Here is a 15,482-nt window from a genome sequence, read left to right as displayed (position 1 = left end):
CATGTTTCACTGTATATGATATTGTTAACTTGTGAATGTATTTTAGATGGATCTTGCTGTGTTTCAAGCGAGAGTTCAATGAGAAAGCTGCCCTGCGTATCTGGGAGGCTTGCTGGTCCCACTATCAGACAGATTATTTCCACCTGTTTATCTGTGTAGCCATTGTGAGTATCTACGGAGAGGATGTGGTAGAACAGTGTTTACCTGCTGATGAAATTCTCCTACACTTCAGTAGTCTTGCCTGTCATATGAGTGGAGAACTTGTCCTCAGAAAGGTACTAACAAGTAACAACATAAATCAGTGCTCGGTTTCTCAGGTTTTCTTTCCCTTAATTTCACTTCATGTTGTTTTAAAGGACTGTAAAATTTAATCTGACAGCTAACTAAAAGTTATTTTATGGAGTAGGAAGTTGGGGGTAGAAGGCATCATGGAGTAGGAAGTTTGGGGTAGAAGGTATCATTGAGTAGGAAGTTGGGGGTAGAAGGTGAGGAAGTTGGGGGTAGATGGTATCATGGAGTAGGAAGTTGGGGGTAGGTGAGGAAGTTGGGGGAAGAAGGTATCATGGAGTAGGAAGTTGGGGGTAGAAGGTGAGGAAGTTGGGGGTAGAAGGTATCATGGTGTAGGAAGTTGGGGGTAGAAGGTATCATGGTGTGGGAAGTTGGGGGTAGAAGGTATCTCGGAGTAGGAAGTTGGGGTAGAAGGTATCATGGAGTAGGAAGTTGGGGGTAGAATATATCTTGGAGTAGGAAGTTGGGGGGGGGGTAGAAGGTGAGGAAGTTTGGGGTAGAAGGTATCATGGTGTAGGAAGTTGGGGGTAGAAGGTATCATGGTGTAGGAAGTTGGGGGTAGAAGGTATCATGGAGTAGGAAGTTGGGGGTAAAAAGGGGTAGTTTCCATTTTAGCGGTCCCCACTGACTTTGACTATTTATTTTAGAAGGGTTGTGTTTAAATTCTTGTTAAAATAACATAGCTTTGGTATGGGGCCAGTAACGCTAATGATAAAAGCAGGGGTGTGGGGACAGCAGCCCCCAAAGTAACGTGACGTCATGACGTATTTCCGACCGGGGACCGCTAAACTGGAAGTGTCCCGTAGAAGGTATCATGGAGTAGTGATTAAGATGATCTGGTTCATTCCAAAGGTAGTTCAACCTTTTCGTAACACAGTATCAAAAGTTGATTGCCAAAGATGTATGCACAATAATAATGATTTTTTCTAAACAGTAATTTCAAGTGTTATGTAATAATAGCTGTTGAAATGCTATTTGAATTAATGTCAGAAGACTAATTAATAAGGCACTTAAGTCAAAAGGATTGGCATAGTGTTAAAATGGGGGACAAAATTTCAAGGATCTCATAGTGGTGTCTATCAACGTAAGTCCCAATGGAAATGGAAGCAACTTTTCATATAACTTTTAAATCCACAAATTTAGTCCACTTGAAACGGCAGTTTTTGGCAATGACCATGAGATTGTACTACATCAAAATTTAACAATAATATTAATATTATCCTATTTTGCAATGCTTTTAATTCACCTGAGCACAAATGGTGCAAAATAAGATTTTTAAGATTGTGGATGTCTGTTTTCCAGTTCATTGTCCACAATTTCTCAAAAGAAAACATCTCCTCATAAACCACTATGCTAATTTCAACAGAAATTCATGGAATATTTGATTGGTGTCCCCTTTCAGATTCCTTTTAAATCTAGGTCATCCATTCAGTGGCAACCAAAAGAAAAAACTTCAAAAATCTTTTCATCAGAAACCTTTTGCCTTATTTTGCAATAGTTTCACAGAAAGGTTCCTCAGGTGACCCTCTTCTAAATTCCTTCAAATCATTTTGTTTCGCTAAAAAATCCACTACAGCCAGGGGGCAGGGCTAGTTTTTCCTATATGGGTGTACTTAAAAAAAAGAAAAATCTTCTCTGAGACTGGTGGTCCAGGTTCAAAATACCTTCACAGCAGTGTTCACTTGGTGAGCCTCTGACAGATTCTTCAGATTATTCTGTTTCATTTAAACGTATGGCCTCCAGTCTGCATGGAATACTTTGAAAATCTTCTTTTCTGAAACTGCCAACCCAATTTTAAATTTATTTTACAGCAATGTTCCTTTATTGGCCCTTATCCTTCAAATGATTGTGTTTCTTTAAAAAAAACGTGGCTGCCAGGGTGGGGAGTTAGTTTTCCCTGTACAGAAAAGTTTGAAAATTTTCTTCTCTAAAACTGCTGGCCAAATTTCAAAATTTCGCAGCAGAGTTCCTTGAGTGGCCATCTGCAAAATTCCTTAAGATTGTTCTGTTTTGTTTAAAAGCATGGTCTCCAGGGGGCAGGGCTAGATTTCCTTACATGTCTTTATGCAGATCATTATGAACATCTTCTCCTTTAAAACTGTTGACCCAATAGGTAAAAACATCACAAGCATTGGCCCTTAAGTGGCCCTGTACCAGATTCCTTCAATTCATTGTTTCTTTAAAAAAATATGGGCGCCAGAAAACAGGGCTAGTTGTCTCTGTACTTCTTTATGGAAAACTTTAATAATCTCCTCTGAAACTTTTGGTTTGATTTTAAAAATAATTAGACAACAATGTTCCTTAAGATCCTGTACAAAATTCCTCCAAATTATTCTGCGTTGTTAATAAACATGGCTGCTATATGAAAAACTTTGAAAATGTTCTCCTGAAACTGTTGGCCCGAATTCAGAATAATTTCTCATAGATGTTTGTTGGAAACAGCTGTACCAATTTCTTTCAAGCTCCCATTACTCCAAACTGCTTTTCCTGTAAAACCATAGCCTGCCTGCTTAGCTCAATATGGAGAGAGCAGATCTACGGATCGCAGGGTTGTGAGTTCAATCCACAGACGGGGCGTATTTGATATAAGAAATTGTGTCTGAAATCGTTCGTCCTCCACCTCTGATTCATGTGGGGAAGTTGGCAGTTACTTGTGGAGAACAGGTTTATACTGGTACAGAATCCAGGAATACTAGTTCGGTTTACTGCCTGCCGTTACATAACTAAAATACTGTTAAAAACAGCATTAAATCCAAAACAAACAAACACCTGTCGGCATTGTACTTTGGTTTAAGTTCCTAACTCAGCAACCATTTCATGTATTGGACTGAAACTTTGTGCAAGGCTTCCTAGTCACCAAACCTGCTGAAATAACTGAGTTAGATAATGCTTGGTCAAATTTAAGTCAGATTAGACAATTCAGTTTCAAGTTTTGTGAGCTATCATGAAGCTGTATCTCAGGTACGCCTCAACTTCTGACATTTCTTTCTAGTCATCAAGCCAAATAAAGTAACCATGTTAGATAATTCTTTGTTTTATTTATTCTAAATTATGGTTTTTTTTAGACATAGAAAATTTCTGTTAAGTTTTACATGCAACAATCAAGTTACATAATTCCTGTTAAAGGTTTTCATGCAACTATCAAGTTATACCTCAGTGGACTGAAACTTCACATAATGCTTTACAGTCATCAGACTTAATGAAATAGCCATGTAAAATCACTCTTGGTTGAATTTTTGTTCACAGTTTTGTCATTTTTAGCTCGACTGTTCAAATAATAGGTAGAGCTGTTGGACTCACTCATGCATCAGCGTCAGTGTCACGATTTGGTTAAGTATTTTTAATGTAAGCTGGTATCTCAGTAACCACTTATGGATATGGATTGAAACTTCACACACTTATTCACTGTGAAGAACTGACTTACAAGTACCTTGCACAAGTTCCCTAACTATGTTTTGCTTTTTTACAAAATTATACCCCTTTTTCTCCTTTCATTTTTAGCTCACCAAAGCCAAAGGCTCATGGTGAGCTTTTGTGATCGCTCAATGTCCGTCATCCGTCGTGTGTTGTGCGTCCTTCAACATTTTAGAAAAAATCTTCTCCTTGAAAACCACCGGGCAGAATTACACCAAACTTCACAGGAATGATCCTTGGATGGTCCCCTTTCAAAATTGTTCAAAGAGTTGAATTCCATGCAGAACTCTGGTTGCCATGGCAACCAAAAGGAAAAGCTTTAAAAATCTTCTTATCCAAAACCGCAAGGCGTAGAGCCTTGATATTTGGCATGTGACATCATCTTATTGTCCTCTATCAAGATTATTCAAATTGTGCCCCTGGGATGAAAAGAGGCTCCGCCCCGGGGGTCACAAGATTAACATAGACTTATATAGGAAAAAACTTTAAAAATCTTCCTGTCTAAAACCACAAGACCTAGGTCTTTGATATTTGGTATGTAGCGTTGCCTTGTGGTCCTCTACTAGGATGTAAGCAATATGGTACTGATGAATTGGGAAATTAAATCTTGAATAAATGAAAGGCACACATTTTATTTCAGGCTCGAGGTTTGTTGCATGAGTACCGTCGACGTCCTGTGATACCATGTACACTACATGGTTTGTGTTCCCTGTGTGGCCAGGGTATGTGGGACTCGGGTCATGTACCCACAGTGGAATGTGCAGGCAACCACCTGAATGTCGAGTGCCCCTACCTTAGCCCAGTCAACTCGCCAGAATCTGAATAAGATCAGTAAAGAAGGAGCAGAGAATCAACAGTTTGAGCTTGAGTCAAAGTGTGATTCATGTTATAGAGATATTGTGGAAGTACAAGAAAGTTTCATATAGGTGACTGGATAAAGCCAGGTGTAAATGCAGAGGTTTTATCCCATCTTTCCACAAGTTATTCCATGAAAACTTTGGATTGATTTGGAACCATTTGTTTCTTTTGTTTTTTCTTTTGTATTCTGTTAATCTCAGTTTTTGTTTGTGCCAAAGATGGCTCACAACTTTTATTTCACTTGCCCTTGATTGAGTCTTGTTTCACTTGCCATAGGTTAACATTTTTTGTGGGGTTTTTTATACTTGTTGACCAGAATTTTACTTCAATTGAGCCTTTAGAAACTGTCTTTTTTCATGGAAAATATTGAAATTACTTGTCCACAGTTTGGGTGAAATTTTTCCACATGTTCATTTCCACCTAGTTTGACATAAAATGTATAGATGACACTGAAAAGTGTTAAATTGGGTGAAAATAAAAGTTAGATATCGGTAAATATGCAAGAAGAATTTAAATTTTCTGCATTATTTCAAAAGCTTCGCAACAGTTTACTACTTTTGCACAATATTTTTGGTTGCCCGTAAGAATATCTTGGAAAAATCTTATGTCAATAAGTTTGTACCACTAGTCACTTTCAGAGCAATCACTTTTAATAGATTTTTGAGAGAAATTTTTTTCACCTTAAATGTGTGGGTTATTAAGACTAATTGTAAAATTTTAAGAATTGTAGCCTGTTATAATCTGGCCCGGGCAAAAGCAATATTTAAAAATGAAGTAATATGTTTTGTTATTCTGTCTCTGTACACTAACAATGTGAGTGAATAGTTTACTAACAAGTTTATAAGACGATGTTTACATTGATGATCTCAGTGATGAAGCATTCCTGTAACACAGTACAGCAAAAAGTGGCACTTTAAGCAAATTCTTAGAGTAGGATAATGTCTGAAAACATGATGTATTCAAGATAATTCCTTACAATTATTGAATATTATTACAGTTATATGATACTTTACACAAGGCTTGAAATAGTCGAAGATTAGATGCTAACCTTTTAACCTAAATTGAATTTTTTTTTTTTAAATTCTCATTATTTAAGGGTTTTTGCAAGTCTGTTTTCATGACATATGTTTGTAGTTTCTTATTTTTTTGTGATCATTTTTTATTTTGATATCTCTAGTACTTGTGGGTAAGCTAGTATCCATTGTTAGGCATTCACAGTTGATTTGGTGAAACTCTTAAGAGATCATAATTTAGGCTGGATCCTAATGAAATTTAGGTCATTTGCCTTAAAATCCCATACACCATCAGAATTGGGTCAGAAACTAGGTCAGTAGGTCATATCATAGAAAAGCTTTGTTAATTCTGAAGAGGTCATATTTCTGTCTGATCTTCATGAAACCTGGATAGAATGTTTGTCTTTATGAAAGTTAGGTCAAATTTTAAAACTAGGTCATCTAGGGTCAGAAAGGTAGGTCACTTGGTCAAATCATATTCTAGAGGCTGTGTATTTTCTGCCTGATCTTTATGAAACCTGGTCAGTGTTTGACCACATGAAATCTAGGTAAAGTTTGAATTTGAGTCAGTTGAGGCAAAAAGGCAGGTCACTAAATTATGTGGTAGAGTCTTAACACTTTAGAGGCCATAGTTTTAACTTGATATATATATGAAGGCTATTAAAATGTTTTTCCTCATGAAATCTAGGCCAAGATTTAACCTGGGTGGCTAGGATCACTTTTTTTGTGCAGTAGGTCAGTTAGTCAAACATTAAAACTTAATTAACACATTAGAGGCCATATGCTCTACTTGATCTGTGTTTAATTAACTGGTTTATAGTTTTTGTCTTTATGAAGGTTTAGTTAGAAACAGGGTCATACGGGATCAAAAAGATGGCCACATGGTCAAATCATTGAAAGCACTCTAGAGGGAAGCCATATTTTGTACCAGATCTATAATGAAACCTGGTCAGAATGTTTTTCTTTAGGAAGGCTGTATTAGGTGCTGAAGTGGGTCATCTAGGAGCCAGAAAGTAGGTCACAAGGTCAAATCATATAAAATTTTCTTAACCCTTAAAAGACCTCATTTTACTCTTGATAAACATGAAACCTACTGAAAATGTTTATCTTACAGGTATATCTAGGACAAATTCGAATCTAGGTCATCATGACATCATATATAATATCTTGGTATAATTTCAGTTTTTCCCAGTTTATTTTTTCATTTTCCACATTCGATTTTGGGATACATTTACAGTTCAGATTAATTAATTTATGTCTTCCATAGAGCTGGAGTATAAGACAATCTCCCGCCTCCCAACACTCTCCCTTGTTCATTTATAATTGGTTGGAATTTAACATAAGTTGTATAGAATGAAGGAAGGTTGGGATTTGTTGGCCACATTTTTGTTTCTCATTCTAATGAAGACCATCACAAAAACTTGCAAGTTTTTTTATGCATAATATTTTCTGTATTAAGACAGGTAGTATCTTTATGAGAATGAAGTGTCCATTTTAAATTGAAAATGAAAAGCTTTTAAAAAAAAACGTGTGCAGATTACATTGTTTGTTAATTGACATGTTATTTGATAAGAGGATATATTTCATGAGAAATAATATATTATTAGTCAGATTTTTATTAAAGTGTAGGAGTAAGGAAGAGGTAGTGTTAAAGCCGTCCCTTGTAGTACATAATATTACTGTATAGTACATGTTTTATTACATTTGATGAATCTGGTATTTACATTTCAAAAAATCTCAAGGACTCATATTTTGGTGACATTTTGATACATGATTGTTTTAGAAATTATGGCATTTTCTCATTTTGTTATTTTATGCCAGTTGATAGGCAGTCACATAGTATGACAGGTGATTTAGACAGGAATAGGTTGTTAAGAGCCTGTCAGAAAACATGCATTTCTTCTACATATTCAGATACTATTTCCTAGACTTATTTTAATGTTTTGAATTTTATACCGTAATATTCCTAGGAAACATACCAGAAATAAAAATAAACTAATGTTGTCATTCTGATACACTTTGCTGTATTACGTGGAAGGGTCAAGCTTTTGTTTATGATAGTGCCAAATTAATCTTAACCCTTAGCCTGCTGGCGGCAAGTGATTCTGCCTTTGCGACCAGTGCAGACCAAGATCATCTGTGCAGTCTGATCATGGTCTGCACTGTTCGCTATTCAGTCAGTTTCTTTTTTGGTAAACACCCCTTTTAACAGGTAATGGCACTGTCCAAATTGAAAGATGGACAAGTTCATTATAGAAATTTAGCAGGGTAAGGGTTAAATAATGTCCTAGAGACAATTGTATAATGTCCTGTTCAGGTGGTTATTGTGAACTTCAGTTAAAGCTTGCAGTATATCATAGTTTATCATGATCACTTTAACTACTGTTTACTGCTAGTTTGTATTTCTTTTGACATTACCTAGTTGAATACTCACTGAGTAGGGAGGGAGAAGACATTTTCAGAAAATTTTACTAAGACTTATGATAAAGAAAACTCAGTTGTACTATGATCTCAGTAGTGTTTTGTTAGCTTTTCCATTTAATAACGGCTAGTACCTTCTAATTATGGTACCTAGGTGGAAGTAACAATTACTGTTTACAGGGTTTGAATGTTTTATTATAAATCATGTGTCATTGTAAATGTTAACAAAGTTCATGTTTTACTATCAGGACTAAGATTTTGCTTATACTCAGATTGTTCTAGCTTGTCATAGTCTGAAAATGGAGTAGAAATTTGCTAGACTTAAAAGAAATAAACATTGAATCCTGTAAATATTAACAGTTGAAGACAACCTGTCATTCTAGTGGTATTGTTAGAAAAATATTTACATTCGTCCTATTCTTTTCCATTGAAAATTATGACGTTCATTTTGTATGAACAGCAAAAGAAAAGGGGTGAAATTTACGTCATTGCTGCTTTGTGATAACTCACTGCTGTTTTGACGATGTCCGCATATAGTCAGGGAGAACCTTCCTTAGATGATGTCGCAGTTATTCCGTGTGTTGAAACGGAATGGCCGGGAAGCTGATTTTAATGTTAAATGCCACAAAATATGTGCAATTTATAATATTATCTTGTTTACAAATGGAAAGGAAATATAATATAATTAGAAAAACTATTTTTTTCGGTGTTCATGCAAAATGAATGACAGAATGGGATCGGCGGATTAAACATGAATTGCTAGTGCGATTCATGATTTGCCGATCCTATTCTGTCGTTCATTTCGCATGAACACCAGAAAAAATTATTTCATTTCTTAAATACATTGAAAAATACAAGGCGGATCTTGTGTTATGGTACTGATATATCGTATAGGTATATTATGTAAGTATATTCCATATGCTGATATAATAAAATACATGTATTAATGTTTCAAGCCTTTAGGGAACACAGAAGTTAAAATGTTACCACAGGAATGACATACATCTTGTGCTAAACACCAGCTGACGTACTGGAGTATTATTTAGATGCAGGAAATATTGTGCCAAGGAATAGAGAGCTGTCCAAATGTTCAGCACATGTACCTTCTACCTTTAACATCCAGTACAGGACCGTAAACAATGATTGTCAAGCTAGGGTGTTTAAAGGGATTTTAAGAATCAGTAGTAGGCCTAATAATTTTAGAAATTTTAATGTTGATATATTACTGAGGCCCATATGGAAGATTGCTGCTGCCTTGTTGAATAAAGTATTATTATTATTATTATTATTATTGTAATAAACTTAATATATGATCAGATACGACCTGGTAAATAGGTATGAGCTCCAGTGTAAAACATTGTAATGTCATAAAAATTCTGATATTTAAGTTACAGTGTATTATAAGCCCTGCATGTGCCATGTAAGTCTCAGTGTTTGACAGAGTTAATCAATTATTTTTATAGAAAAAAAATCCTAGTTATTATTATAAATATAAATCTTAAAATACAAAGTGGCAGAAACTGCTCTGAATGTTTGCACAATTACTATACATGTACTTCATCATCCTAGATGTATTTCAATACTTCATTGCCCCTGTGTCACCCTTATATTGTAATAAAATTACTCATAACCAGGCCCAGTGTTCACGAAACATTTCTTGGTCTCAGCTGAGTCAGAGACTGAAATTTTGATAGCAAATTTTAGTAGAACTTACAGATTAAATTCTGATTGAAACTGGCCATCAGTACCGAATAATCCCTTAAAAATAGTTAATACCTTAACATTTAATTCTAAACATGTAAATTAGATATAGATAAAAAATAGGTTTTATTATCAAACTTAGCTGAGACTGAAAATGTTTTGTGAACATGAGGCCAGATATTACAGGTTATACTCAAAACCTCTGCAGCTCTCAGTTCTAGTTATTTAAGCTTTTTGTCTTTACAGGACATCCTCAAAAATATGCTATTTCTTCCACTTTCTTTTAGTCTTTACCTTACTTAGAATTAATTTTGCAAATTGCACTCAGACTATATTAGTTAATTATCATTTTTGTTCAGCAGGTTGCCAGTTGTGTATTGTATGTTATGTTATCTGAAAAAGTGAGGGCATTGAAAAGGGAATGTATAGTATAAATGATAAATTAAAATGTTTGTATAATTGTGTGATAGTATAATTTTTAGGAACATAAAATGTCCTAGCCATGCATCCCTTTGAAGAAGTGGGATGTTTTGCTTTGCACATGTTGGTCATATTGGTTGGTCTGTTTGTCTGTCTGTTATTATTGTATTTATCTGAGTGAGAAACACTTGACCCAGAACAATCAAACCTGGTAGCATGATCGGGGCATATGAAGTATATGAACCCCAATGATTTAAGGGTCAATTGATCAAAGGTCAAGGTCACAGGGGCCTGAACCTTGAAACGCTTTCCCCCAATAAATTGAGAACCCCTTGACTCAGCACATTAAAACTTGGTAGCATTATTGGGCTTATGAAGTAGATGACCCCTTTTGCTTAGGGATCAGTAGGTCAAAGTCAAATAAACCTGAACTTCGAAAACATTTTCTGCTCACTAACTTGCCAGATCCAGTATCTTCAAGCATGATAGCTTGATTGGACTTATCAAGTAGATGACCTGTGTCATTGTGGGGTCAAAGGTCAAGGTATACCGCCTCAGTAGCCTAGTGGTAGAGCGTCTGCTTCGACTACAGGAGGTTGTGGGTTCGATCCCTGGCAGCCTCATACCAAAGATGTGAAAAATGGTACTAGCAGCTCCCTTGCTTGGCGCTCAGCGTTAAAAGGGAAACTGGCTGGCTTCTCTTCCCTTATACCTTTGTGGTGATTGATTCCATCAGGAATGAGGTGTGATTAATATAAGTTGTAGAACTTGCTTAACAATCGACCTAAAATAAATTAGTATAAACTAAAGTGTCAAGGTCATTGTGATCATGGGACTGAATATGGGACAACCCATCATGGGGGGCATATGTTTTTTTATACACAGCTCTTGTGTGAGATTTAGACTGGTATAATTTAAATAGTACTTGAAACAGACACTTGCAGTAGTCACATTTATATAGGAAAAAAATCTCATGTACATTTTTGTATATAGTTCAGCATTCAAATGTATATAGGCGACAGTCACCTGTATAGGCAAGCAGTCACTTTTATGTAGGTGAACAGTCACATGTGTATACACCGTGTCAGTCCATAAAGATACCTTATAGTGCATTTTACATGCCCAGTACTTCCAAGCGCAGGGCACAGGGCACAGGAGTCTCACAGCGGAGTATAAACTGAAATCATCATTTCACTGGAAAAGTGTCTATAAACAAGGGTGAAATTAAAGCATATTTTTTTAAGACTCTGACAAAACTTCTGATAAAATTTATTACTGTATGTTGATATGCATAGTTCAGTGATGTGTATTATCTGACTGAAGACATTGTTAATAGTCTTTGACAGACAATGTTTGGAATGAAGCCATGTCCACTTTTACTCGGCATAGTAAATTGCTCTACAAGGAGACCTTTATGGATTGACACAAATATACATGTATGTCAGTTGGATTATTCTAATCTCGTTTTCTCATAGACCTATTTATATATTAGATTTATATTTGTTTTGGGCTTTTTTTTTGTTAGGAAAACTTTTTATTAAGCATTGTTGAGTGTTATAAAGACTTCCAGTACCTTGCTGTAGAGAGACTTGTGGAACTGTCTTTTTATTGATGTTTTTAAAGCAAATCAGAATGGTAACTATAATACATAAAGGTTATATATGGAGGTTTAAAGTGTCAGAAAATGTGAGTTAACATTCATGGAATGTCTCTTTATTAGAACTTTACCATGCTGCACTGACAAAAACATATTATATAGCGAAAAATACATGTAATTAAGTTTGCTTGTTTGTTATATTTCTTACTTCTGATTGCTGTTTATATTTGCTGGCTTTTCCTTAAGCAATTCCTTAAAATTGAAAGTCCATCAAGAAGTATTATAAAGAAGTATAGTTTATATGAAAGTTAGTCTGTGTTCACTTAGAGAACACAGCATTAGGGTTTAGTGCAATATCACATAAAAGTGCTTAATATCTTAAATAGAATATTTTTTCTGATCTTCATTTTATTGTTGTTGTTACTTGTGCATAAACATTCCATTATTTGAGTTTTGTGTTACTGTAAACACCTATAATGCCGGTGAAAAAAAATGTATTAGTTATCACATAACAGATTTTCAGTGACCTGTACAAGTGACAGATCACATGGTTTTAGTGCCAAATTGTAAAAACTGCTAAGGTACACACAATATAGTATTTCAGTAAGAGGTTGTTTTTTGTTGCAAATACATGTACGCTGTATGAAACTTTGCAGCTTCAAGAGGAGCATTGGTCTGGTAGTAAAGGTGTTTGCCACTCAACCCGTGGATTGTGGGTGCCTAGGGCCACTGCTTCACCTGATATGACATCAGGACTGCCTTTTCTAGGAAGTGGACTCGGAAGTGGTTCAGATAAGCTTGAAGCTTTCATCACAATTGAGCTAAAATAAATTAGAATACACTAAACATTGTGTCAGTGGTTTTATCTCTGATGACTGGTGGTTTCTTTACAACTTTATGGCAGGACTTGTTCTTAAATACAAAAAAAAAGTTTTAGTAAATCTAGGACAGAAAATGAGGTCACTTGGTTGGTATAAAGGTTATTAAAAATGTATAAAACACTAACAGCTGTATTTTAAGACAGACTCATTGACATAAATCAACATGTATTTATCCAACTTGGTCAGTTGTATTTTAGTAACAGCAAGTTTTCATTAAAAACGATAGCTGCAAAGGTTAAATAATATGTGACCATGTCAAGTTTAATAGATAGAGCAATGAAACTGAATATAGTTTTTTTGTATATAAGATGTATTAAAATTGATTTATTAGGACAGAAAATAAAACCTTAAATGCTTTACCAGTTATTCAAAAGAACATCCATTTCTCTTATAAGATATAGGAAATAACACTGTATATATTTTGATTTCAATACTATTATTATACACACATGCACATTCTTGTAAACTTTTGTCTTTCATTCTGTTTTGGTGATATTTTTGTTTTTTTTGTTGATATTATTTCAGTGACAAGTCATAATATATTAAAAGTGTATTTAGTTCTGAATATTATATGTAGTTGTGGTGTTAGAAGTGATATTACAGAAGAATATATACATGTATATAAAGATAAAAACAACAGCAAAGTTTGTCTTTTGTTAGCCCTGTCTTTGGTCCAGTCACACAAAGTCGGCTTTCAGCATTTATATTATCTTTTATTGAAAATTACTATATAAATGTTGATATATACCTATATTACTTTTTGAGGCAAAATCTAACAGCTCTTGCAACGGGAACCAACCCCCTTACAGTCCTCTTCACAAATTAAAGTAAACATGTAATAGACTTAGCTATGGGAAATATCCACTGTGGAAACCCAAAATCTGGACATCATGTAAGAAGTGTTAATGTTTCAAGATATTTATTATGATTTAAATATTTTAACAGAACATTTACAGTGACTTTGCAAGGCAAAGATGCATCCAAAGGGGCGGGTTTCCAAATCAGTAACAAAAGAACGCTTTGGCCTACAGTGGTTTCACCTCATAAGATAATTGCCTAGTGTCAGTAGATGACCCCTATTGTTTTGGAGGGGGTCAGTAGGTCAAGGTCCCAGTGACTTTGAGTTAAAAATTGGTTTCTGTTAGACCACTGAAGAACTCTTCATCCTACACTTGTCAAGTTTTATACAATGATTGCCTGTTTTCATTAAATGAGCCTATTGTTTTGAAGGTTAATATGTCAAAAGTCAAGGTTGCAATGACATGGGTCAGAAATAGGTTTCTAATCAACAACTGAAAAACACCGGCCTACAGTCATAAAACTTCATAAGATGATTGGCTGTGGTCAGTAAATTTCCCCTATCATTTTAGGGGTCACAAGGTCAAGGTCACAATCATCTTGAGCTGAAAATTTGTTTCTGATTTTTAACTGAAGAACACTTAGGCCTGCATTCATCAAACTTCATAAAATGATTGCCTTGACTCTTAATGTTTTTAGCTCGACTAAATGAAGTATATGGAGAGCTATCCTACTTACCCCTGCATCAGCGTCTTTCCGCGTCCCCACCTTGGTTAAGTCTTTTTACACTTTCTCTTTTTTCTCCATATCTCTGTAATTACTTGATGGATTAGCTTTAAACTTAAAATAGTTATTCCTCATCATCACCCACATATGTTACAAGGCCATAATTCTCACACCAATATTTTATGAGTTATCCCCCCTTTTTACTTAGAATTTCAGGTTAAAGTTTTGATGCACTTTCACTCTTATGGATCTGATTCAAACTGAAAGTAGTTGTTCCACATCATATGACACAAGGCCCATAACTCTGGTACCAATATTTAATTAATTATCCCCCCTTTTACTTAGAATTTCAGGTTAAAGTTTTGATGCACTTTCACTATATCTCAGTTATTACTAAATGGATTTCATTCAAACTTAAAATAGTTGTTAAACATCATCACTCACTTCATATGACACAAGGGCCATAACTTGTGCACCAGTATTTCATGAATTACCCCCCCTTTTTTACTTAGAATTTCAGGTTAAAGTTTTGATACACTTTCACTCTATCTCAGTAATTTCTAAATGGATTTGATTCAAACTTAAAATAGTTGCTACACCTTATCATCCACATCATATAACACTAGTTGCACACCAATTTTTCATGAATTATGCCCCCTTTTACTTAGAATTAAGGTTAATTTTGATACATTTTCATCTTAGTTATTACGAAATGCATTTGATTCAAACTTAAGTAGTTGTTCCACATCATCACCCATTTATGACACAAGGTGCATAACTCTTGCACCAATACTTCATGAATTATGCCCCCTTTTTGCTTAGAATTATACTTATATAGTGTTTTGATACACTTTATCTTTACCTCTCTTATTACTTAATATTTTTGACATTGACTCAAGCTATTGTGCAATATCTTCATCAACCATTGGAGTCATTGAACACACCAGTGACAACTCTTGTTTCCTCAGATGTGCCCACTGTCACTATCCAGCATCGAAATAGTCAAGTGCGCTGTCTTCTGTGACAGCTCTTGTTGGGTCAGCAGGTCAAAGGTCAGTGTCACAGGTTTTGCTCAGTAGATTAAGAAGGCTTTGGCCTACAGTCCACAAATTTTTTGGATGAATGTCTGTGGTCAGTTTATCGAAGGGAAATGTCATAGTGGCCCCTGGACTGAAAATGGGATGTCTGACTCAGCCATCATGGCAAGCATTCATATTTTACAAACGTGTTTACAAACGTGTCTTGTTTCCCTGTCAAATTTGATCATAAGTTTTTCGCACAGGTCCATACTTGTTATCAGCTCTGCCCATATGTTAATGTATCATTAATCATATGACTGCTTAGACTAATGAAAAATGTTTGATC

At 35.1% G+C, this 15,482-nt stretch overlaps 1 protein-coding gene across 1 annotated transcript in view; it reads left to right on the top strand.

Annotated features, from left to right (window-relative positions):
• The window catches only part of LOC123564159 (TBC1 domain family member 16-like), a 48,317-nt gene extending 35,080 nt beyond the window's left edge, over positions 1–13,237 (top strand). Inside the window, exons 10-11 of the mRNA XM_045357524.2 lie at positions 47–275; positions 4,343–13,237. Of these exons, the coding sequence (XP_045213459.2) occupies positions 47–275; positions 4,343–4,528 (415 nt within the window). The 3' untranslated portion in view covers positions 4,529–13,237. The remainder of the gene's footprint in view (positions 1–46; positions 276–4,342) is intronic.
• Positions 13,238–15,482: the final 2,245 nt, after the last annotated feature.

This window comes from Mercenaria mercenaria, chromosome 2, assembly GCF_021730395.1.
Source record: "Mercenaria mercenaria strain notata chromosome 2, MADL_Memer_1, whole genome shotgun sequence".
NCBI classification, from domain to species: domain Eukaryota; kingdom Metazoa; phylum Mollusca; class Bivalvia; order Venerida; family Veneridae; genus Mercenaria; species Mercenaria mercenaria.
Note: the sequence above shows the minus strand (reverse complement) of the source record. Positions and strands in the feature narration are given on the sequence as shown.